The sequence below is a fragment of the Rhinolophus ferrumequinum genome, chromosome X (assembly GCF_004115265.2).
Source record: "Rhinolophus ferrumequinum isolate MPI-CBG mRhiFer1 chromosome X, mRhiFer1_v1.p, whole genome shotgun sequence".
Lineage (NCBI taxonomy): Eukaryota > Metazoa > Chordata > Mammalia > Chiroptera > Rhinolophidae > Rhinolophus > Rhinolophus ferrumequinum.
The window spans coordinates 47,974,333-48,001,494 of record NC_046284.1 but is presented as its reverse complement, the minus strand read 5'-3'; the positions used below and the strand labels follow the sequence as shown (position 1 = coordinate 48,001,494).

General features: G+C 32.7%; 1 protein-coding gene across 1 annotated transcript in view; it reads left to right on the top strand.

The window, feature by feature from the left end:
- The first annotated feature begins 341 nt into the window (after nt 1-341).
- RADX (RPA1 related single stranded DNA binding protein, X-linked) overlaps nt 342-27,162 on the top strand; it is a 60,336-nt gene continuing 33,515 nt past the window's right edge. Inside the window, exons 1-10 of the mRNA XM_033115262.1 lie at nt 342-1,005; nt 8,626-8,768; nt 9,875-10,067; nt 17,731-17,839; nt 18,021-18,112; nt 18,583-18,705; nt 22,126-22,230; nt 23,418-23,582; nt 24,593-24,753; nt 25,964-26,139. Of these exons, the coding sequence (XP_032971153.1) occupies nt 363-1,005; nt 8,626-8,768; nt 9,875-10,067; nt 17,731-17,839; nt 18,021-18,112; nt 18,583-18,705; nt 22,126-22,230; nt 23,418-23,582; nt 24,593-24,753; nt 25,964-26,139 (1,910 nt within the window). The 5' untranslated portion in view covers nt 342-362. The remainder of the gene's footprint in view (nt 1,006-8,625; nt 8,769-9,874; nt 10,068-17,730; nt 17,840-18,020; nt 18,113-18,582; nt 18,706-22,125; nt 22,231-23,417; nt 23,583-24,592; nt 24,754-25,963; nt 26,140-27,162) is intronic.

Here is a 27,162-nt window from a genome sequence, read left to right as displayed (position 1 = left end):
TAGAAGAGCCAAGAGCGCTCCTTCCCCTCCCCCCCCCTTATGCTTTGGAAACCATGACAACCAAGGCTTTTCTCCCTCTTCCTCCCCTGGCAATCCAGCGGGCACCAGGTCCGAGGACCTGCTACGTAACCACGTGTGTGATGCTTAGTAACCGCGCCTTGGAAGAGCGCCACCCCAGGGGCGGGGCGTAAGAGTTGATGAACGCGCGCGGAAGGTCTTTGCAGTTGTGATAGGAGCGGCGCCTTTCCAGTCAGTCGGGGCAGAGTAGCGTTCGTCGCTCAAGCGCGCGGTTTCTTAGTCTCTTAGCTTTGGACCGGACAAACTAGCTTTTGGGTGTGAAGAGGGTACGCAATTTTCCCATAATGTCTGGTGAGTTAGACCAGCCTCAGGCCGGCCCCTCACATGCTGGGCTGGACCGGCGGAACCCTGAGAGAAATCGGGCTGCGGTCCCTGGAGGGGTGATCCGAAGAGCCAGTGCCCAAGGGCCCATGTCCTGGATCCAAAAGGTTCTTGAGCAAATAATGGACTCGCCTCTCCAGTGGGTCACCCCCTCGGAGGTGGTGCCTGTTGCTGTGCTGGCAGTCCAGAGGTACCTGTTAGAGGATGAGCCACGCGACACGATACCTAAACCTCCCCTTTACTGCTATGATGTGACGATCTCAGACGGGGTGTACCAGGAGAAGTGCTACCTGGACCCCAGTCTGAACTTTCTCGTATATAAAAATATCCTTAAAGTTGGCATAGAAATGAAAATTTTCAGAGTCTCGTGTCTTTACAACGAGAGAAGGCTAGGCCAGGGGATCCTATGCATGGATAACGTCCACTGTGGGGAGACCTTGGAAACTATTTCTTTAGAAACTCCCTTCAGAAATAGTGCGCATGAGGAGATACCGGAGAGGCCTTTAAGGGGCGGGAAGAGTCATTACCTAGCCCTGTGGAATAATGAAGATCCGTATGGAGATATCTGGTTAACCAACAAGCAACCTGAGGAACACAATTTTAACAGTAAGTAATCGGAGGGAACGACGGAGAGGTTAAAAAATAGTTTTTGAGAGCTTGCGTTATTGGGAAAGGAAACGAAGGTGCTTTGGTATTGTTCATTGGGAGTGATAGTAGACAAAATTTTTTCAGGAGTGACAGAGAGATGGTCCCTTAATAAAATTTGCACAGCTTGTGTCTTGCTTTGATTGTATAAGTAGCAGCTCAGGAAGTCTCAGAATACATCTTAAGTTTAATCTGGCAAACACACTGGTGTCGCAGTTATTATTCCTCATGTGTTCATTACATGTTTGAGTTGAGTGAAATTAATCTTAATGGCATTCCCATTCCAATTGTGGAAATAGTACTTTCTGTGTTGGTTGGAAAATGTATAGGTTTGAATTTGGTGTAAAAGTTGTAAATATTTGTGGTTTTGCATATTTTAACCTTCTTTCAAAAAAGGATGTTCTGTGATTTATTCCTTAATAATTTACATTAATGAAACGCCATTTGTATGTCTTTGAGTGTAGAAGTTATGTAAATATGGCTTTTAGAACGGGTGATTTTTTGGGGAAGACTTGGAATTCTCATTTTTAACATGCAATACTGATCAGAGAAGTTCAATTCTTTTGTATCAAAAGTAGGAAGTTAACCTGAAAATGCCAGCTCGCCATCAGCAACTGCTCTCAAATATATTTTATCCATAAGAGATGGAAGTAAGGGGAATGGAATGATAGTACTATAAGCATGCACGTGTATGGAATGGGGAAGACATAAAATGCAAAAAATAAAGCGAAAGTACTGAGCGGGAAAGATGATAATTTTCTACATTTACTGCTTTTCAGGATTTTGTTTTGTTTTGTTTAATATTGCAGTCATAATTCTAGACCATAGATAATCTTACTATGATGTGTAAGAGCAACAAACTTGAGAGTGAAAAGATAACTGCGTCAAAAATGTGCAATTAAACTAATATCCAATTATAAGGGAAAAAAAGATGTTCTAGAAACGTGTAACCAAGGATGATTTAAATAACTTAAGCTTTAAAAGCAAGATACTAATATCAGGGATGAAATAACGGAATAATATTTTTTAATTTCAAGCGTGGAATAAGGCAACAGTGCATCACTACTCTGTTGATCATTTTTACTTTTAGAATTGAATATATAAATGAAAATTTGGTGCTCTAGAAGAAGAATTAAAAGGGGAATACTACTTTGTAAAAATATATTTTACTTTTCTGGTTGTGAAAGCAATATCTATTCATTATTGAAACCATATTTTTATTACAAAAGGCAATGTCCATGTGCTAAAAATCCAAAAGTTTAAAAAAGTATGTTGTATTAAAAATGTAAGACCCAAGTATAGTAAAATTTTGATGACAAAATCTAGAAGTGGGTATACTGGTGTTCACTCAGGATTGCTCTGTGTTTGAAATTTTTAATAATAAAATGTTGGGGTGGAGTGAAAGACTCCTTTCCCTCCTCTTATGCCTTCAGTTGTCTTCTCAAAACTCCAAACTGTCATCCATTTGGTGTGTATCTTTGAAAAAAACAAACAAAGAATTATATGGTGTTGTGTGATTTGCTATTTCCACTTGTCTTAAGCATCTTTAATGTACATCTGTTCATACAGTCTTCCATGGTATGGATGTACAATGATTTATATAAACATTCCCTTGTGAATAGGTAATTTGTAATTTTAGGCAGTTATTGTTTTTTCTATTTTAGATTCAGGGCTGAAGATCATTAGGGTATACACATATTTGCCACTATGTTTAAGTATTTCTGTTGAATGGATGGATTCCTAGAAGTGTAATCGCTGGTTTAAAGTATCTGACTTTTTTAATGTGACGGATATTGACAAATCATTTTCTGAGAAAGCTGTACTAATTTACATTCCAATGAATATATGTGTATATATATATAGATAGATAGATAGATAGATAGATATAGACATCTATCTATCTATCTATATCCATTTTCTCATATTGTACTATAGTTAAATTATATGTTGTTACTTTTCCTAACTAATTTATAGGATTTCTTTACTAATGGGTTTTAAGTTTTTGTCTGCTATATATTGTAAATTATTTTCGTATACTCTGTCCCTTTTCTCTTATCTTTGTTTATAGTGCATTTTTGTGCTTTTAAAACTTTTAAGGTATAATGCGTACACAGTAAAGTAACAAAGTCTTAAAAATACAGCTTGATATATTTTTCATATATATATATATACACATATGTGTATATATATATATATATTTATCTATCTATCTATCATCTATCTAACCATCCCGCTAGATCAAGACATAGGATATTTCATGCACCCCAAAACGCTCCCTCATGCATTCTCCTGGTCAGTATCCTACTCCGAAGGTAACCAATATTGTGATTTCAAAGATGACTTTTTAAAATGGAAGTCACATTATGCCACTCACCCACCTGAATCTCTCCAGTGGCTCCCCATTGCACCTAGAGGACAATCCAGACCTCCTACTGGGGTCCACAGGGCCCTATGTCTGTAAGAGCCAGATAGTAAATCTTTTTGTCTCTGACAGCTACATGTGTCTCTGTCACAGCTATTCAACTCTGTCATTGTATTGCAAAAGCAGCCAAAGACAATCTTTAAATGAATGGATTTAGCTGTGTTAAGATAGAACTTTATTTACAAAAAGAGACAGCAAGCCAGATTTGGCTCATGGGCCATGGCTTGCAGACCCCTGTCCTATATAATCCCCTTACTCACCTCTCTAACCTCATCTCTAACCTTTCTCCTCCATTTTGCCTCAGCAATACCAGACTTCTTTTTGATCCTCAAACTTCCAAGCTCTTCCCTGCCTCAGGTACTTTGCTCCAGCTATTTCCTCTTCCTGGAAAGTTCCTCCCCATCCTCAGGATTCAACTCAAATATATAAAAAATATTACAAAAGAACTATTTAAATATGTATTCCCTACCCACTTATTATTATGACATCACAGTGCACATACCCTTCACAGAATTGATAATACTCTGAAATTATTTTGTTTGTTTTCTTCCTCCTCCCACTAGTTTATAAGATCCATGAGGGCAAAGTCTCTGGTTTTTTACTGTTGTGAGCCACTTTCCCTATACCCAGAACAATGTCTGGCACACAGTAGGCATTCAGTAAGTGTTTATTGAATTAAAAAATGAATGAAATAAGTTACATTAATGGATTTTCTAATGTTGAACCACTTTTGTATCTCTACTTGGTCATGGTTGTTATTTTTATATCTGTATATTCAAGTGAATTTGGTTATTAAATTTTGTTATTTTTTTTGGGGGGGAAGTATTTCAGTCCAAGTTTGATATCAGATTAATGACTATTAGCCTAGTAGAATGAATTGGGAAGCTTGTTCATTCTTCTGTGTCTACAGAAATCATGTGTTCATTGAAGGTTTGGTAGAATTAACCCCCGAAAGTACTTGAATCTGGGGCCTTGGGCCAGGATTGGGGGTTGGATGAATGACTCCTTATTAATTTCTTGTAGAAAAAGTAATGAATCCAATTATGCTATTTGAGTCCAATTGTGCTGTTTTTGAGAATTTATATTTCACTAGGAAATCTCATTTCACCTAGATTCCAATGTTGTATACAGCACTCTAGTCTTTAATCTGTCTTATTAGTTATATCTCCTTTTACATTCTTGATTTTTTTGTGTTCACCTTCTTTCATGATTAGCCTTGCCAGAAGTTTGTCTATTTTATTGGTATTAAAAAAAAAAAAAGGACCCTTGGCTTTACTAATTGAGAAGTCTATAGTGGCGAGAAATTTTCTACTTAATTTCTATCATCTTTGATTCCTTTACTTCCTTTGTTCATTATGTTTTTGTGCTACCTTCTTGAGTTGAATGTGTGGTTCATTTATTTCCTTGTTTATTTCTTCTAAAAGCTTTTAAAATTCTGAAATTTCCCATGGGTACTGCTTTGGCTGCATCCTCCCAGGTTTTGAAGTGTAGAGATTTTATTGTTACTCGTTAGTCATATTTTATAATTTTAAATTTGAGTTCCTATTTAACCCCCAGACGTTTAGAAAGAGTTTACTTATTAGATATGAAGTTCCTTATTATATCAAGTTTTAAATTTTAATGAAAATATTTCATATCCTTATTTTTCATCTATTTTTTTGCCCATTTCTCTGAGAGAAATATTGGCTTCTCTTTATGATGCTGGTTTTGTTCCTTATATGTCTAAATGTTTTTGATTTAGCTGTTGCTATAAACAGCTGTATAACATTTTATAAGATATTAATATCTTGTTGGTGGATTTTACTCATTATCAATATGGAATTTCTCTGTCCCTTTTTGCCTTGAATTATATTTTGTCTGATGGTAGTCTTTACCATTTTTGCTGTCTTTTAGTTAGCATTTAGAGCAATGGTGCTTAAACATGAGTGGGCATCCATATCACCTCAAAAGTGTTTTAAAATGCAGATTGCTGGGCCCCACCACCAGTTTCTGATTCAGTAGGTCTGTGATAGGGCCCTAGAATTTACATCATTAACAAGTTACTGGTGTTAATGATGCTGTTGGTGCAAAGACCACACTCTGAGAATCACTGACCTAGTGTATGTATCTTTTTTCATCCCTTTATTTCTATTTTATGTTAGGTTTGTCTCTTTTAGGAAACTAAAATTTTGCTTTTTGACACAAACCAGTTATTTATTTTTCTTTTAGGAGGTGAATTTAATACAATTAAATTTAATGTGTTTATGATGTTTGTACCTGATCTTGCAATCCTACTTTATATTTACTATATGTCATGGTTTTTTTAAACTTTTGCAGGATTTAAATATTTTTTTCTCTAGTGCTTTAGAAGTTATACATTATATTTGTATTTTCCTAGTGGTTACCCTTAACTTTCTAACAAAATTATTTAAACTTGCATTTTTGTGTCAATCTCTAGAATTATTCAGAATTTATAACATCCCCCTCCTGATTAAGACAGGATGTTTAGGAATCTGCTTGGTCATGATGAAATGTGTCATACTGGTATATGGAAATTGTAAGTACTCTATTTAAGAGTTGTGCCGTCACAAATGATTTGGGTTTATAGTTTTATGTACTATTTCTGTCATGTTTTTTCATGATTTATCTAAGTTTGTTAAATGAATTGGTACAATTTCTGTATTTTACTCTGTATTAGGACAACTTATAGTTAAGGGAAAGAGCTATTCTTTAAAAGTTGTTAGAATTTTCTTATAAAACTATGTGAACCTGGGGCATTTTTGGATGTCATTATTTGTGAACTTTTTCATTTTCGACCATGGTTATTGGCCTATTCCAGTTCTCTTCTGCTTCTTAAGGCAATATTGATAATATTTCCTAGAGGATTATAAAATATATAATCCCAACGAAATACATTGATATTTTCAAGTTTTTCTATGTTTATAGTCGATCACATTTCAAACATTGTATTTTTGTTTTCTTTCTTCACGATTGCACTTGTCAAAGGTTTACCTTTTAATTCCATTTTCCAGGGAATTGGATGTACCAGTTCTACTGCTTTCTAATTTTTTTCAGCTCTTACGTTTATTCCTTTTCGCATTCCTTAGGTTTATTCTTTTGCAACATTTTTTTTCAATATGTGGTTCAAGGGCCACGAAGGCCTTTTCAGGGGATTCACATCAATACTATTTTCGTAATAACAATACTAAGGCTTTATTTAACTTTTTTCACTCTCATTCTCTCAAAAGTATATAGTGGAGTTTTCCACAGGCTACATGACATATGACATTGAAACCAACAGAATGACCAAGAAAATATGAATATCCAGCTGTCTTCTAGTAAGCTAGAGACTAAAGAGATTTGCAAAACTGTATAACAATGCCTTTCTTCTCAATACATTTTTGTGTTTTGGAAAATACAGTAATTTTTTTTAAAAATACATGTTTATGTTATATATAATAGGTTATTGTTATTTTACGGGGATTAATGAATAATTTTTATTTCTTAGTTTTACTTTACAATATGGTAAATATTGATAGATATTACTCATATAAGCAAAAGCTTTTGAGGTCTTCAATAATTTTTAAGAATATAAAGGGGTTCTTACACCAAAAAGTTTGAGAATCACTGTTCTATTGCTTATTATCTTTTTATATTGAATATCTAGTTTATTTATTTTCATTCTTTTGATAATGAATACACTTATTTCTATGAATTTAAACATTCTTCATTGTCTATGTACAGTCTATAATTTCTTTTTGGATTTGAGAGATATGTATATTCTATAAAGTTTGTGAGTTAAAAACCTAAACTGGGAAAATGTTAACCAGCCACATGTCTGATCACAACTAACTCTCTAGACCCAATTATAACAGAAACAGTGGCTCTTATAACTCTGGTGTTATAAAACCATGTATCTCTTGAATTTTTGCACCCAGTAAGGGAGGTGTATGTGCCTTCATTGGTCAAGAGTGTTCCACATACACTCCGGATAATTCAGAGCTGATCCACGATTTGACCATATTAAAAAGAAAATCACTTAATTATATCAGATCAAATACTAGGACCTGTGATCCTGCGCTAGTAATGTACTGGAAGAATCTGGAAGGAGAATTACACTAGATATCTTAACACTAAAAATAATGTTTTTTTTTTTTAATGGTACAGGTAGGATGATAAAAATACCATTTAAACTCTTATTAAAAAGAAACTACAAGTATGGTTTTTGTGCCATAATGTTGAATAGGTGATACATGAATGTAAATAAAAATGGAAGTGGAAGATGCCTTAGCAAAATAAATATTGGAACAAACAAAAATTCAGGTTTTAAAAGTTGGGACTGTGGTCTATGAGAGAGCAAAATGTGGAGAGAATTGCAGGTGGAACGCTTCTTAACCCAAGGAAGAATAAAATCAGAAATACAAGCTAATCTTTTAAAGATGGTGAATAGCTTTTAAGCAGTTCTTGTACTTGCTAGCAGGCTTGGAGATTAAAACATTTCAAAGTAAATTATATGGCATATAAGTGCTATATAGAAAAATAAAATGGGATGTGAGAAAAGTAAAGGAATCAGTTTTCAATAGGAATGTTAAGGATAACATCACTGGGAAGGTGACCTTTGAGCAAAACTTGGAGAGGAGGAAGGAAGTCACTTGGAAGTGACTAAGAGGAAGACATTCCAGACAGAGAGGGTAGCAAGTGCAAAGACCCTGATACAGGACCATGTCTGGCATTCTTAGGAAAGATAGAACTTACATCTATGAGACTAAGGTGAGGGAAATACAGAAATGTATCATAAAGCAATTCTATAAGTTAGGTATGTGAGGGCTTAGTAGTAGGAAAATAATCCATGGCATTGAGTGTTTTCCACAAAAAGGGAGGTGAGTTTAGATTCGTCTTCTAGGAAGTAATTAAACAGTTTAACAGGTGGAGGGCATTCTAGATGGAACAATGTATTAGTTAATATAGGTATTTATCTATGTTCCAGGCACATAGTAAGTCATATATATTACCTATTATTACTAGGGATAGTGTGTATTACTAAGTTTGGTATGTGGCTTAGCTGGCGAAAAGGTGTTACTTCGGGTATGATCTGGCTACTATTTTTAACCATTAAAATAGAATTTTGATATTACCATGACATACTAAGGAATATATTTTTCTTCTATTTTGTATTCTAGATACCAAAATAATTTCCCTTTCTCACCTTGAAATGACCTGGAATAACAGAAGGAATTTTCCTGCTTTGCTTGTGAGAATCTTGCATAAATCAAGACTGCGATATTATGGAAAACCTGATAAAAACATGATTGAGCCATACCAGGTATAAGTAATGATAAAATATTATATTATTATATGTTAATTTAACAGTAATAGATTATAACTTACAGACAGGACTCCATATGAGGATAATTTATGTTTAAATAGCATTTATATGTTCAATTTAATTCTTTCTGTATTGGTAACTTTTAATTACCTGATCCAGCTGGTCTCCTTCACACCTTTTTATATATCTTCAACGTTTTCTTCTCTACTGTGCTTTGTACACCAGCATATAAACGTAGTCTAGTCTTCCATTTTAATAAAGGAAAATAAATATCCTTTGATCTCAGGACTCCTTTTCCTCTCTTCTCTTTAGGCAAGCTCCTTGAAGAAGTAGTCTACACTAGATGTTTTCACTTTCTTGCCTCCCATTTACTCCTCAGCATAATTAGCTTGGCGTTTTTCTTCAACTGGTCACTCACAAGAGACCTTCTAATTGTCAAATGTCTCTGACACCTTTCTGTTGTCTTGACTCTATGTGCCATATGATGCTGATGAGAACTTTCTTGATTTCTTTTTTTCTTTATGTTTTACTGTATTTTCACGTGTTATCAATAATTATTTTGAGTTTTTTATTAAGTTTTTATTATAAAAGTTATGTATTCTTTTAGGGAATTTGGAAAATGTGGAAAGCTATATAAACAAGGCTGATAAATAGTATCACCCCAAATCATACCAATCTGAGAGAGCCACTGTTAACATTATAATGTGTTTTATTCTCTTTTTTGTGTGTATATATCATATTATCTACAACATTTATCATATATGTATATATATCTATAATATTACATTGTATATATCACATCCATCTGTATATGTATGCATGTCATATTTCATATGACTATGTATGTCATGTATTAAGTTATCTTATAAACTGGCGATCATATAGTACATAAAATTTTGTATCACTTAACATTTTCTTTAGTATTTTCTCATATCACTAAAAATTCCTGATTCGTAACTTTTCATAGTTATAGATTCTGTCATACAATATCAGAAATTATTTAGTCATTCCACGATAGTTTTACTTCCTCATTCTTAAAAATTTAACATCCTGTAGGTAAAAATAACAAATATGCATGTATTTTTACTCTTTTTCTTTTTTAGACCTTTTTGGAAGTTGCTGACAGTTCAGGCACGGTGTCAGTGATTATGTGGAATGCTCTGTGTCCTGAGTGGTATAAAAGTTTGCAGGTTGGCTTAGTTCTTCTGCTTCAAGATTACTCTGTTAAAAAGAGTTATCCATTGAGGTTGCGGCCTCTCCCTGTGGATCCACAGATCAAACTAATTTCTACAATGGGTTAAGTACTAGATGTATTTTTTCTTTTATGGCTTTATTGTTTGCATACATTTGCAAAGTACCATATCAGCCAAGACTCTTAAAAATCATAGAAGCTGACTTAAGTTAATAATATATTGATATTGGTTCATCAATTGTAACAAATGTATTACTCCAACGCAAGATGTCAGTAATAGGAGAAACTGTTGGAGGAGGACAGGGAGTATGTGGGAACTCTATACTTTCTGTTCAAATTTTCTATAAACCTAAACTGCTCTAAAAAATAAAGTCTATTTATCTAAATAAAAAGGGGGCACAAGAAAAAATTTGGGAGTGGATATGTTGATTGTCTTGGTTGTGATGGTTTCATGAGTGACGTGTTAAAACATTAAAAACTATACACTTTAAAAAAAATTACTGAAGCTGTTAGAACCTGATAAACCTTTGAATTCCTGTATCTATAAAATTTTCAAGCACTCACTTAATGAATGTACTTATTTATTATTGCATGTATTAAGAAAGGTTATCTGAGATATTTATTTTCGATTAATGAATGAGCTCCATTTGAGGTACGCTTATTTTTATTATTTTTTATTTTTGTATTATAATATTAAGTTAATGACTTAAATACAGTTTTCTGTTACTACGAGCTAGTATTCTTTCTTTTTTTAAATTTAAGTTTATTGGGGTGACGATTGTTAGTAAAGTTACATAGGTTTCCGGTGTACAATTCTTTAATACATCATCTACATATCACATTATGTGTTCACCACCCAGAGTCAGTTCTCCTTCCTTCATCATATATTTGATCCCCCTTACCCTCATCTCCCACCCCCCACCCTTCTTGCCCTCTGGTAACCACTAAACTATTGTCTGTGTCTATGAATTTTTGTTTCTCATTTGTTTGTCTTGTTCTTTTGTTGTTTTTTGTTTATATACCACATATCAGTGAAATCATATGGTTCTTGACTTTTTCTGTCTGACTTAGTTTGCTTAGCATAATAATCTCAAGACCCATCCATGTTGTCACAAATGACACTATTTCATCTTTTCTTATGGCAGAATAGTATTCCATTGTGTATATATACCACATCTACTGTGAGCTATTATTCAAAAGGGCTTTTTTCACATTTTATTTTGAAATAATTTCAAACTTACATTAAAGTTAAAAGAGCAGTGTAAATAACTCCTATATACCCTTCATACAGATTCAGCCATTGTTAACATTTAACTTTGCTTTACATCTATCTCTATCTGTCCATCCATCCATCCATCCATCCATCCATCTATCATCTGTCATCTATCTATCTCTTTATTTTGTCCTCTGAACCATTTGACAGTAGGTAGCAGCCATCATGCATACCCCTTTATCTCTAAACACTTCAGTAATATTTCAGTCTATGTTTCCCGAGAACAAGAACATTCTAGCACGTAATCACAGTACAGTCATCAAAATGAGAAAATGTAAAATTAAGGCAATACTGTTATCTAACCTATAGCCAATGTTCAAATGTTGCCATTTGCTGCAATCTTGAAAGGGCTCTTCCTAATTAGTATTGAAATAAAAATTGTGACATCTTGGCATCATCCTAAATATTTTGGAAGCATTAAAATTAACATATTAATTGATTGCTGCAAGACATGGATATATTTTTTTTTTTCATTTCCATTTTTCAAAATGGTAAATCTATCACTCAACAAGTTTAAGTATTGTTTTGGGCTTATAATAGTTTTATATTGGACCCATATTTCTATGTATTCTAAATTCCCTAGCTAATCCATTAAGCATAATTGCTTAGAGAATATTCAGATAACGTAGTCTTTGTTCATTGTTTCCTGAAACATATGTATATTTTGGAAAACCTCATATGATTCTTTATTAAAACCTTCAACATTTGGTAGACATCAATCACATCTTGCTAGATGAACAAGTCATTACCTAGATAGTTAGGTAAAATTTATCCATTGATCTCATTACTCTTTATTTATAGAAAGGTAGGAAATTAAATTGATATTGATGTTGGGACTTATTTGAACAAATATAGTAAAAGTTGGCAAAAGGAAGCTAATTCACAACACACATTATTATGTCTACCAATTTATAACTTCTTTTCCATGACCAAGTACATCCAAGTAATAAAATTGCTTTAGTAAAAATTGAGACATCCATTGTCAGTAACAGATAAGGTAAGTGACTTTGTTGATGTCACATAATAAATCACTGACATAATGGAAATCAAAACCTGGTTTTCCTGATGCCTAATGTAGTGTTCTTTCTACTAGATACACTCTTTTCTGTTATAAATAGAATTAATTTGAATCACAGTTTTTACATGGCTGTGGGCAAATCTAGAAATATGTCTGGTACTAATAGCTGCTTCTAAACCTTAAAAACATGATGATGGATGTAGAACTGACTCTGGATGGTGAACACACAATGCAATGTATAGATGATGTATTATAGCAATGTACACTTGAAACCTACATAATTTTACTAACTAATGTCACCCCAATAAATTTAATAAATAGTAAAACAGAACAAAGCAAAAGGAAAAAAAAAACATATGGAAAGTGGAACAAAAGACACCATGTGGTCAGTAGATAAACAGCCACTAAAACTTAACAGGAATCACAAAGAACTTAAAAGGAATTAAGAACTATGTTACCTCTGCTATATAGGATTATACAGACAAATTTTCATAATGGAAGCTCTCTTTAAGACATGGCAGGCTATTTGTACTTTCAAATAAATAATTGCAAATGTAAAACAATTATTTTTAAAAATAAGAGCCTTGATGAGAATATATTGAAAATGTGCTGTTTAGTGTTTAAAACAATTTTACTTCTTATCAGTGTTAGCATCAGTCTCTATTATATAACTTTTAGATGAGTAATAGTATGTATTTCCTCTTTATCAGAGGTCAGCTAGCTATTTCTGTAAAGAGCCAGAGAGTAAATATTATAGCCTGTGCAGGCAATATGGTCTCTTTCACAACTACTCAGTCCTGCCTTTCTAGAGTGAAAGCAGCCAGAAATGATATAAAAATGAAAGGACATGGTTGTGTTACAGTAAAACTTTATTTGAAAAAAAACAAGCAGCCATCTGCAGGCTGTAGCTTGCTGAGTCTATGTGTATAAGTAGATCTCAATCCTGTCTGTACGTTTGTATCACTTAGAGAGCTTTCAGAAAGGACGGGCACCCCACCCTCTGAGAATCTGATTTAATTACTCTGAGGAGGGGACTAAAACATTGGTATGTCTTCAAAATTCCTCAAGTGACTAATGTACAGCTAGGGTTGACAACAACTGCTTTATGATCTTTAAAAATTACCTACTTCAAAGTGATAGTGATCTTTTGAAGAGAAAAATAAAACAGCTCTATAAATCATGCTAGGCAGAGGAGATAAAAAGATAAGTAATATATATAGAGTTCTAAACTTAAAAAATAGTCTAATGGGGTAACAGATACGTAAGGTGAACAAACTACAGTAAAATGAAAGACTGATGACAGTAAATAATAAGAAAATGTGGTGAACAAAAGAGGAGAGGAAATGAATAGAAATTTAGTTGAGGAAACAATGAATGATCAGGAAAGCAGGAGAGTGGGTTGGATAGGAGAAAGTGTAATTCGGGGTTAAGAATAATAATAACAGGGCAGTTTAAATGTTACGAGCAGCATAAATGAGGAAGAGTATGTATCGGGGACTGGAGTTGGTCGGTAAGAGAATAGGGATTCGCGATACCATCAGTGCCTTCCAGGTGTTGATGTTGTAAGACAAACTAATAGGGTAATTCATCTTGGTTTATTTTTTCATATTTATGTGTAGTCCCAAGTTATAGAAACTAAAATGTATTTTTAAAAGACCTAACACATGGAAGCCTATAAAAATGAAAATTATATTTTAAAAGAAAGGATATTATTAGCTGGTAATATATGAATTTGTATATTGCCACTTTGTATATCATTCTGTTCTACCTTTTACGAAGTAGTATTCAGCTGGCATACCCAAATAATAAACCTTTTTAAATCTTGAGATTTTTCAGACTGTATTGCATAATACATATTGACATAGTTGCATCAAGTGTTTTTGGTTTGATGGGAAAGGGGCTATTTATTTCATTCAAAATCCTAGCATTTAGAACTGTAAGGGTTCTTGAATATAATGGAGTAGCTATGATTATGAAAGCACTTTGTAAAATGCAAACTATTTTCTAGGTTCAAGGCAATATCACATAATACAAATTTTCCTCACTCATATATGAAAAGACAAACTCATAGAGGTGAAGTAAATTTAGAATTCTAGTTACATGGCTGGTAATAGGATAAGAAGTCAAGTTTCTTCATCCTTTTTTAATTTTTGTTTGCTACACAGAAAATCCTTAGAAAAATATTACTTACTGAAATAAAAGGAAATAGAAATCCCAGATAGTTCCATAACTATTAAAGAAATTACATCAGAGGTTTAAAATCTTCCTACAAAGAAAATACCAAGCACACATGATTTTACAGGCAAGTTCTATCAAATGTTCAAGGAGTACCATGTTTCCCCGAAAATAAGATCTAGCCAGACAATCAGCTCTAATGTGTCTTTTGGAACAAAAATTAATGTAAGACCCGGTATTATATTATACCTGGTATTATATTATATATTATATTATATTATATTATACCTGGTATTATATATTATATTATATTAATTATATTATATAAGACCGGGTCTTATATTAATTTTTGCTCCAAAGGACGCATTAGAGCTGATTGTCCGGCTAGGTCTTATTTTCAGGGAAACACGGTACATCATTCCAAAAGTATTCCAGAGAATGGAGTAAGAGGGCATACTCTGTAACACATTCTTTGATACCAATATAACCTTGAAAAACAAAACAAGAATAGTATGAAAGAGGAAACTTAAAGGCTAGTTTTCAGCCATGAACATATACATACATATTCTGAATAAAGTATTAGCAAACTGAATTCATTTATATGTAAAAAATTATCACACACTGTGACTAAGTTGCATTGTTCTCCAGCAACGCAAAGCTGTTTTTACATATGAAAATCTGTAAGTGTCACTCACCACATTAGCAGATTAGAAGATAATGGTCATCCTAATAGAATCACAAAAGGCATTTGTTAAAATTTTACACCCATTTATAAATTTAAAAAAGAAAATAGAGAAGAGAAGGAGCCTTCCTTAACCTGATAAAGGATGTTTACAAAATCAAAACAAAACAACAAACACAACTTTTAATGGGGAAAATTTAGATATATTTCTTTCTAAAAAGAGGAACATGGATACCTCCTATTACTATTTCCATTTAATGTTTTACTGGCTGTCCTAGCCAGTGTGAGCAGACAAAATGCATTAAGGACATAGGATTTTAAAGGAAAACACAAAACTGTCATTATTCACAAATTAGATTTTTCTTTTTTCTTTGCTTTCATTCATTTATTTATTTATTTAATTTATTGGTGTGACATTGGTTAGTAAAATTATATAGGTTTCAAGTGTACATTTCTATAATACATCACCTATATATTACATTGTGTGTCCACCACCCAGAGTCAGTTCTCCTTCCATCACCATATATTTGACCCCTTTTTCCCTCCTCTTCCACAAATTAGATTTTTCTACAAAGAAAATCCAAAATAACACAAAGTATTAAAAATAATAACATATTAGCAAAGCTGGCTATAAGGTCAATAATTTCTAACTCTTTGTTATTGGAGTGTACAATTGATTTTGTACACTCTGATAATGAAGAGTTAGAAATTATAATTATGAAAACATAATTTCCTTTGTCAACAATAACTATAAGGTATCTAAAAGTAAATTTAACAGAAGATAGATAAAACCTGTTTGGAGAAGATTATAATACTTTGTTGAAAGACCTTAAAGAATCCCTAAATAAATGGAGAAATATCTCATGTTCCTATGTAGGAGGTCAGTCTCAATTTCATAAGTGTGTCCGTTCCCCCCAAATTGATCTATAGATTCAGTGCTATTCTGTCAGATGTTTTTATTCTGGAACTGACAAATTGACTCTAAAATTTATGTGGAAGCACTTAATTATTAAGAATAGTCAATACACTTCTGAAGAAAATGATAGGGGGCTGAAGAATGAGTGAAGATTTGTCCTACAAATATCAAGAATTACTATAATTATTATAATCCTATTTATTACAGGATTATTATAATCCTAAAATTTCAAGAATTATTATAAAGTATTTATGACCATGCAGTATTGGTATAGGTATAGACAAACTGTCCTGCAAGTCACAGTACAAAGTCGAAGAGTAGCCCTAGACATATAAACTTTTGATATGTGACAGATGTGCTGTACAGATCGTCAAGGAAGGAGGAAAACAACCATTCAATAAATAGTATTGGGAAACTTGATTATATATATATGAGTAAAAATGATATTATATCCCTATCATATCATATAAAAAAGTAAATCCCAGGTATATCAAATACTTTTATGTGGAAGGTAAAACTTTTAAAAGAACTTAATAGAAAAGTCTTTTTGACCTTGGGATCAGGAAGAGCTTCTTGGATAAGGCACAGGGAATAGTAACCAATAAAAAAAGATTTTAAAGCTAACTACATTAAAATTAAGAACTTTCGTTCATCAAAAGAAACCATAAAAAGAATGAAAAAACAGTTCACAAACTGGGTGAAAATATTTGCAGTGATATAATCAACAAAGGATTAGTATCAAACATATAGAAAGAAGTCCTATAAATAAATAAGAAAAATACAAATAATCCAATAGAAAAAATGGGCAAAAGACACAAACAAGTATTTAACAGAAGAGGATATATGAATGAACCATAAGAATATGAAATGTTCAACATAATTAGTAATAAGGGAACTGTAAAATAAGATCACAACAAATTGTGATTTTTGTGTCACTAGATTGACAAATAAGAAATTTGACAATACCAAAATTTGGAGAGATTGTGGATCAATGGGAATTCTTACACATTGTTGATGGAACTATAAGTAGGTCCTTTAGTTTAAAATAGTTTCGAATTATCCTGTGGAGTGGGACATTTGTATATTATACAATCCAGGGATTCCCTCCTGGGTATAATACCTTAGAAAACTCTTGTCTGTGTACACAGGAAGACATGTACAAAAAGTTCATAGTAACCCTACTTGTAATAGCAAAAACAGGAAATAATCCAGATTCTATCGACATGATAATGGGTAAATAAAATTGAAGTGTGTCAACATCCTGGAACATTATTCAGCAGTGGAAATGAGGAAAAAAACTACTACATACAGCTGCATGGATGAATCTCAGGAACAATGCTGAGTGAAAAATGTAGTCCTGCAATACTGTATATGATATGACTCTATCCATTAAAGTTCAAAAATAAAAAAAGCCAAACAGTATTTTGTTTGGGGAAAAACACGTAAGTGATTTTTTTTTTAATTAAGCAGATGATAAAACACAAAATTTAAGGTATGGTTAACCTTTGGTGGGAGATAAATGGATGTGACAATGTAGCAATAGGTAGAAGAAAGCTATTGATAATGGTCTAGTTCTTAGGTTTAGTGTTGTGCTCAAAAGTGTTCATTCTGTTATTTTCCTGCATAATTTATACACGTGTACATTATTTTATATATATATATATTAAATACAATATTAAAGTAATATATTTTTGTTTTTTCAGAAGTGTGCCTGAACCTTCGAGATCCTCCTACTAATATCATTATAATTCCAGAAAGGCAGGTGAAACCAGAATGGAGATTGCCAAAATTAAATCACCGCTTTATCACAAGGTAAAATTGCTTTTTGTAAAATATCTTAAATAATTCTCAATGTTATTATATCTGCTCAAAATCTACCCAAAATTTTGCTGTAATAATTATATAAATGTACATTTTCACAATGATAATTATAAAATACGTTTTCACTGTTAAAGCTACAATATCTATTTAACAATTGTGTTTCTTTTATTAGATCAGAACTAGATGATATGCCAGAAAAGCAAATCTGTGATATTATTGGCATTTTAGTTTTTGTAGGAAGGGTGCAGCGGTCAAAAAAGAAAGGTAAGCTTTTTAATTTTAATTAAATTTATTGGGGTGACAGTAGTTAGTAAAATTACATAGGTTTCAAGTGTACAATTCTATAAAACATCATCTATATTTCACATTGTGTGCTCACCACCCAGAGTCAGTTCTCCTTCCATCACCATGTATTTGGATGGATCTTGAGATTATTATGCTAAGTGAAAAAAGTCAGACAGAAAAAGTCGAGAACCATATGACTTCTCTCATACGTGGGATATAAAACTGAAAGCAACAAAGGGATAAGACAAAGAAACAAAGACTCATAGACACAGACAACAGTTTAGTGGTTACCAGATGGTAAGAGAGAAGGGGGTAGTAGAAAAGGGTAAAGGGGGTCAAAAGGTAAGCTTTTGAAATTGAAAGTCATAAAATGTATTACAGTGAATAGTTTTGTATTCATACATGCATATTCAATTATCTTCATTTATTCTAATATTGTATCCTTGTAGAAAACTGTGAAGATTTTTGGTCACATCGCTGGATTCACATTGCTGACGGGACTTCAGAACAACCATTTGTAGTAGAACTATTTTCTACATCTCAGCCAGAAATCTTTGAAAATATTTGCCCAAGTACTTAGTTCCAATATTTTTATCTTTATTTTTGGAAGTGTGGGCATTAACTTAAAAATTGGTAAACTTAATTATGGAGCGTCATGATATTGAGGTAGCAAATTTGAGCAGTCTGATAGCATATTTAAGTTTTTCTATATTAATATTATATTTGGTACTACAAATGTTAACCACCTTCTGGTTTTCTATTTAGAATTAATTTGGGATTGAAACTAGTTTTTCAGAAAACAGGTTCTTTTATCAATTCTCATTATTAATATTTCAGACATAAAAGCTTAAGAGTCAGTGAAACTAAAACATAGGTAGTCAATACCCTTTGTATCCACTTGGAAATTGACTAAGTAGACTCTCATTAAAGAAAATGAAGATTTTACTCATGTAGAATTAATTGGTAGAGGATTAGCAGGCTTTGTAATTAAGTACTGACAATGACAAGTATGATTCCATTTGAATATTAAATTAATATTAGGGTGGTGGTGTTATACCAGCTGGTCAATATTTTACTTACTTTGGTGTTGACTTTTTCCCCTTGCATTCATTCAGATATATCAGTATTTTTTCCCACTAATTTTATTTATCTGAAAACATTTTAAGTATGCCTTGTTATACATTTTATATAACAAGTTAGTCTTCAGATCTATTATAAGAAAAAAAAAGTATATGTGATACTTTTTAACTTTTTAATATGTAAATTTTTCTTCTTTGACTTTGTAGCATAAAGCTATTTTAGATATGGTGTGCTATTTTACTATTTTACAAATGATTATGTGAATAAAATACCAATTGTTAAATGTTTGTCAACATTGGGGAAACTCCCAATTCTTGACTATTTGCAATTTTTTAAACATCAGCAACATGGTAGAAATTGTAGAACGTCAGGAGACCTAGAGACCATATACAAGGCTGTTTTGCTACCCCTTTCTTCTCTATTGCAAAACAGTATTATGCAACATTCAGATATTACCTCATTAGATTCCACCCCTCTACTTGTGAGATTAATTTTTTAAATGTATCTGAATAGAACCAAACCTTGCCCCAGCTATTGGGGGAGAGGGCAGAAAGAGAGTTTTAGCCAAAACCAAGGCCTGGTCTTCCAAGGTGAATGGAGCTATAACCTCTCATATAACTTCTCTAAGGGCATAAATAATTGGTATAGATGACCTCTGATAAGGTAATAATTCCATTACTTTACTTTAGATGGGTTTTATGGTCATTTCCCTCTCTCTTTGTAGCCACTTTAAGCACCAAACTGACACAATTTTTGGATAATTATTTTTCACAGAAAAGTTGCCATACACGTGTGTTCTATTTCTTGTGATAATGTGAAATGTAAATTTCTAAGAAAGGTTTGTGTGGACTTTGGTGAGATTTTCTTTAATATAATAGTTGACAGTGATCACAATTTATTTTCATCTTTTGACCAAGAGTAAAGGAAAAAAAAACATTAAATGACTGGTGAGTACTTAAGGGGACTTCAGGCCTATGAAGGGGAACGCGACCAGGGGTCTTCTGGAATAATACCAGAATCTTTTGGTAGTAGGGCATCTTTTTTACTTTTAAGGTAACTGAAGGACTAAGGGAAACTAATATTGAGTGTTTACTATGTACCAGATGCTCATACATGTTATCTCACTTTGTACTCCCAGTTACCTTTTAAAGAGTTGATGTTTTTATAGGTTTTACAGGTGAGGAAACAAAGGTCCAGAAGGATTAAGTAATTCCCTAGGTGTCAAACAGCTAGAGTGTTAGATCTGAAATATCTGATTTTTAAGAGTCATGAAATTAAAATTAGAGATTTTGTTAATATTCCTATATTGACATATTTAACCATGAGTACTCACATTATTTTTAAAGTTTTTGAAATAAAGGAAAGGCGATATAAATTAAGAGAATTATTTTTAGTCGTTTGAACAGATTTCCTTTATTTTCATTGCTACAAAATAAAGATCTAGTAAATATGAGAGGTCAGAAATGAATTTACAGTTATTATCATGCTCTAGGGAAATATTTATTCTTAAATGAGAACCTACTGTTATTGTGCGATTACAAGTATTTACATTTATTTCTTCATTTCCTAGTTTGTAAGACCATAACTGTTTTGGGCATGTAATGAGTTAAAATTTTTAAGAATTGTTGGACTAATGAATTTTCCCAAATAACCTAATACCCTGTTTCCCCGAAAATGAGATCTAGCCAGACAATCAACTCTAATGCGTCTTTTGGAGCAAAAATTAATATAAGACCCGGTATTATATTGTATTATATAGACCCGGTATTATATTATATTATATTATATTATATTATATTATATTATATTATATTATATTATATTATATTACATTTATTATATTATACCGTATTATATTATATTATATTAAGACCCAATCTTATAATAAAATAAGACCGGGTCTTATATTAATTTTTGCTCCAAAAGACGCATTAGAGCTCATTATCCGGCTAGGTCTTATTTTCAGGGAAACACGGTATATAATTTAAAATGATAGCTCTTGAAAGGTGTTGAAGTCTGAAGACATTATAACCCTATTTTCAGGGATTTTTTTTTAGTTTATCAAGTTAGTTAGCAAAGTGAACAGAGAAGAATAGATGGTATAAGTCCTGTCATTGAGGCTTAAAATCTAAAATCAACACATGTAAAACACTTGCATAAGCAAATTCAAATTAATACTGTATAGCCCTATCTGGTGGAAGGAGTCAGAGTAATTCAGGGATCAGTGTTAGATTGGGTTAATGAGTGAAATCATCATGGAGAAACTAAGCTTCTTTCTCTGCAGAAATAACTGTTCACATTCAGCTGTGTGCCCCATTAGAAAGACTCTTGCACTCTTCAACTGTGCAACAAGCAGTGACTTCAGTTAGGTGCAGCTGTTGTACTTTCTAAAAGTGTTAGATCCTTTATCTAAAGGAAAAGTGTCAGATCCTTGTTCCAAGTGTGATCGAGGGACTTGCAGCACTAGTACCGTGTTTCCCTGAAAATAAGACCTAGCTGGACAATCAGCTCTAATGCGTCTTTTGGAGCAAAAATTAATATAAGACCCGGTCTTATTTTACTATAAGACCGAGTCAATATAATATAATATATAATATAATATAATATAATATAATATGATATAATATAAAATACCGGGTCTTATATTAATTTTTGCTCCAAAAGACACATTAGATCTGATTGTCCAGCCAGGTCTTATTTTCAGGGAAACACGATATCACCTAGGAGCTTATCAGAAATGGAGTATCTCAAGCCCCACCCTAAAACTACTGAATCTTATTTTGCATTTTAACAATTGTCCTAGGTGATTCCTATGTTTATTAAATTTTGAGGAGCACTGTGTTACATCCTGATCTTGGTATGTCTTCTTTGAAATGCAGAAGTAATTTCATAAGTGTTTTCATTTTCTACAGTGACATATTTCATGTGTACACAATTGAAAGTTGTCAGAAATGATACTCAAGTACCTAAACTGCTTTACCTCACCACTACAAATGAGAGTCACGTTTTTATTACTGGTGAGCAGTTTCTTTGTATATACTTTATTGAAAATGTAATATATTTTCTCTTCATTAAATTAACTTTCACATTACAACTTTCAACCACAAGATAGCTTTATTTGACCTCCTTTATCACTATAAGAATGTTTTAACAAAGAATATGTAGCCTATGAAATATATTGCTTCTAGATTATTTACGATTGAAGCAATAATTTTGTGACTTACGGGAGAATTATGTTTACGTCCTTTAGCTAACTTTATTTCCTGCTTGATGTAAAGTAGATAATTATAAATTGCTTGATTGAAAACTGTAAGGGCCTATATCACAATATGCATTCAATTAATAATATTTTAAAATACTAAATAAAACAAAAATGTGCATCAAATTTTAGCCCTGGAATCTCACATTTTATTTATATAGTAAGAAGAGTCTCACTACTTGTCTCTAAGTACATTGTTTTCCTCTATTGCCTTTGATAATGGATGTGAAAACAATAAAGATACAAGTTTCCAGATGAGTGAGGGAATGGTGTGGGATGGTGTGTTTCCTAGAATGCTACCATATAGGTAATTAGGAAATTTGTCAAAAGAAGAGTCCTAGGAAGTGTATAACACACATCTAGATTTGTCAATACCTCATTTTATAAAAACTAATAATATCAGATGTAAATATATATTAATAACGAGATGTAAATATCACTTTTAAGTATGTTTTAAGAACATGAATTTAAATGTTGAGCTATACTCAGGCAGTTTAGTTCATACATGATGTCATACCTTCAAGATAATACATGATTTAAAAATCAATTTTTTAAGAAAATGCCAACCATTTGGATAGTTAGAAAAATTCCAGATTATTAGTTTTCTTTTTCTTAAGGCTTTTAAGTATCTTGTAGACAGCTACTGTTTAGTCCACTTAAACTCTAATATGTCTGATTTTGTTCTTGACTTAAGATTTGTTTACTCTCTTTGGTAATTTTTGTATGCATATTAAGTATAATTATTTGCTACATAGAGAATAAGTGAATTTGACTTCTTTTCTTGGTGACGTAAGAAACTGTTTTAATATTAAACTGTTTTTATACAAATGTCCATGCAGTTTATTACAGTGAGCTGTTGTTTTTTTCTTTTTTTTTGTTTGTTTGTTTGTTTTGGTTTGGTTTTTTTTGTGTGTTTTTTTTGCACTTTAACCTTCTTACAAAGAGGTCATAGAAGCCAACTGTGTGCCATTGATATCAAGGTAAAAAATTTTATTCACTGGATTAAAACAAAGACCGATTCTGGGGAAATGAAAAATTCTGTTATTGGGGGATATTACCCCTATCCACCAGTGCCGGAGACATTTTCGAAGTATAGAAGTTCTGTTAAAGGTACTAATGTAATTGCCAATTTTTTGTGATATGTTTGTATGCTATATGTATGGTATATGCTATATCAGTTAGTCATCTTTATTCTTTTATTTTAGGGGAGTGAGTCAAAGTGTACAACACTCACTGATAATAATTGTGTCTTTATGAGGACGTAAAATACATGTTATGCCTCCTAAAGTTTAATATTTTTATCTTATTACATTAGAGGAAGAGAAAGAACATAGATAATGACTAACTAGAAATAATATCTTGATTTAATATCATTGAGATCCAGTCTGACCTTAGTAGATTTCAACTCCTATGACATCACATAGAGAGATTAAAGATATCAGTGGGGACACTGGAAATCTGATATCAAGATATTGAAAACTGTATTATGCTGCTCTGTAGAGTGATATATATTGGATATAACAAAATCAAGTGCTACCTTTAAATAAAAATGACACCAAAATAAATGAGATACAGAGTAAGTACTGATGAGAGGCCTAAAATTAATTTATTTTAGTACAATTAAGATATGACAGTTGAGAACTTTAACATAGGTATATTCTTTTTAAAAAGCCATGGGATAATTGCATGGTTTTGGGGGGAAAAAGAGAAGTTTGGAAATACTGACCTATCATCATCTAAATATTAGCATCCTCTTGTACTTGATAATGCCATCGATATATAGTATATGTTTAAAAATATTAAAATGTGTGTTTCAATTCAGTGGCTCGGCAGCACTTTATAGTCTGAAGTATGATATATGAATTACATTCAGTATGCAAAATTTCAAATTAAAATTCCAGGCTAGAAGACTGCATCATAATTTAACTGATAAATATGTTTTGCCTCTTTTACAGAAATTACATAGGGGTATACCAAGTATAAACATAAAGTCTTGCAAATTTACGTTATGTAGCAAGTTTATAATTTCATATTGTGAAATTACATTGCAAATCTAATTCTTATTTTTATCATTTCAGTTCTTTAAAACTTACAATTTTCTTGGAATTACTCTTTTGCAGTTGAGTCGCTCTTGACAGCTATAAGTGAAGTGAGGAAGGAGATTGAAGACTTGCAGTATAGGGAACAAAAGCGCATTGCAATTCAGGGGATAATTACCGTTATAAAGTATATCCCCCATAGCAGCGCAACTGAAAGTGCCTCAGCATCAGAAACACTTCGGGTATGGTGCCAGAGTTAATAGTGTATCTCTGAAAGCACTGTGATCATAATTACAATTGGTACCTTGTTCGTTGTATTCTTTTTTAAAACATTCTTTTTTTTGTTTGTTTTTATTAAGAAAGCATGCCAAAAAACAAAACAAAACAAAAAAAGCACCACAACTGTGAGACCATACCCCCTTCCCAGTCTAAGAAAAAAAAAATTGTTTTTTGGCTGTTTCCTTTTTCTGTCATTTATTTTGGAGCAGGCTGGGCTGAAGGTCCCAGTTTCTGATAGGCCCTCAAAACTCGGTATCTTATTTTTGCTTTCTACATAATTTGAACCTATCGTGATTGTCATTATTTAAATTCCCAGGTGGTATATATGATTATAGGCTATCCTTGGAGGTATTGCAGGTTTGGTTCCAGACCACTGCAATAAAGTGAATATTGCAATAAAGCAAGTCACATGAATTTTTTGGTTTCCCAGTGCATATAAAAGTTATGTTTGCACTATATTGTAGACTATTAAGTGTGCAATAGCATTATGTCTAAAAAGCAATGCACATACCTTAATTAAAAAATACTTTATTGCTAAAAAATGCTAACCATCATCTGAGCCAACTGGAATAATGGTGCTGATAGACTTGCTGCTCAACACCGGGTTGCCACAAACATTCAATTTGTAAAAATATGCAATATCTGCAAAGCACAATAAAGAGAGGCACAATGAAATGAGGTATGCCTGTATATTCTATTCCTACCTTTTGTCAAGACCAAAATTGTAGAACACTTCCACAGGAAATTTTTACCTCTGTATCTGGCATGGCAGTCTTACCCAGGTTCTATAAGAGTTAGCAATGACTCTTGTAAAATAAATGCTCTAATAGAAGATGCTACCTCTGAAATCTATGCACAATCAAGACAAATAAGTTAATTTTTTCCATGAGTTTATCTTTTAAAAATTATTTCTAGGATTACTATCCATGTGGAAATGTGCATCTACTCCAACTTTTAAGCTATACTAAGAGGGATTTACCTTCCTTTTAACAATATTTTAACAGCCGATGGAATTGTATAAATCATCTTTATAAAAGCAGAATTATGGTTGCAACATTTTGTCACAACTCTTAAGATTATGAAAAATGGATAAACTAAAATTGTAGAACTTTTAAGAGAAAAATAATTTTTATGAATAAGCTTAAAATGTATTCTCTAATTTTTTGGTTTTAGAATTGTAACCGACCCTCAACATTCCAGACAGCTGAAAGAGAAAGTCAAAGTCAGGAAATAGATGGTAAACAGCACCAAGAGAATGGCCCTGTGAATTCTCAGTGTTCTCAAACTACATATACAAGTTTGAGCCCTACCAAGAAAAAAAGGATTGTGCAGGGGCAATATACCAAACTGTAAGTCATTTGTATTTATTCTGTGCATAGCCCTTTTTTGTTTGTTTGTTTTTGTCTTGTTTCTACCCTATAAAATGAGCAATTGTACTAGAAGCCATTTTAGTTTTTTAGGGCTGCCGAAGACTGAGATCAGGGTATCTGCAGGATGAGTTCCTAGTGAGAGCTGTAATGTACATGGTGTGATCAAAAAATATGGTGAATGCTTAAATTTAAAAAATGTATTACAGTAAAAGACACATTGCCATTAATCCCCCTCAAAATACTCCCCTTCGCTTTGACCGTACTTACCCCACCATTTTTGCTACTTTCTGAAGCAATTCTGGAAGTTCTCTGTTGTGAGCATCTTTAGTTGCACTGTTGTGGCTGTCTCCATGTCCTCAATCATTTTGACTTTGAGGAAGAGCCAGAAGTCACACAATGTCAAATCTTGTGAATAAGGTGGATGAGGACACACTGTAATGTTTTTATTTGACAGAAATTGCCATATACCAGAAGCCATGAGTGACACGGAGCATTGTCATGATGGAGGATGATTTATGGCACACGTTAAAACACACCTTCTCTCAACCGTAGCTCACACCCGACTGACTGCACCAAACAAGTTGAAACTTGTCACACACTGTTACTAAGGTTCAACGTGCCGCTTCCGGTATTGAAGATCCCTGCCTTTCCATTCGATGGCACTCAGCAGCAGCACTCACCATATTTTGTGATCACAATGTAATGGCTTTGTGTCACACATCGCTTCTGGTATGCAATTTCTGTCATATAAAAACGTTATAGTGTGTCCTCATCCACCTTATTCATCGGATCTGGCACCGTGCAATTTCTGGCTCTTCCCCAAAGTCAAAATGACTATGAAAAGTAAATGTTTTTAATTGAGTCAGGACGTTGAGGCAGCCGCGACAGCGCAACTAAAGACACTCATAAAAGAGGACTTCCAGAACTGCTTCAGAAAGTGGCAAGAACAATGGGATAAGTGTGTTCGAAGTGAGGGGGGTGGTATTTTGAGGGAGATTAATG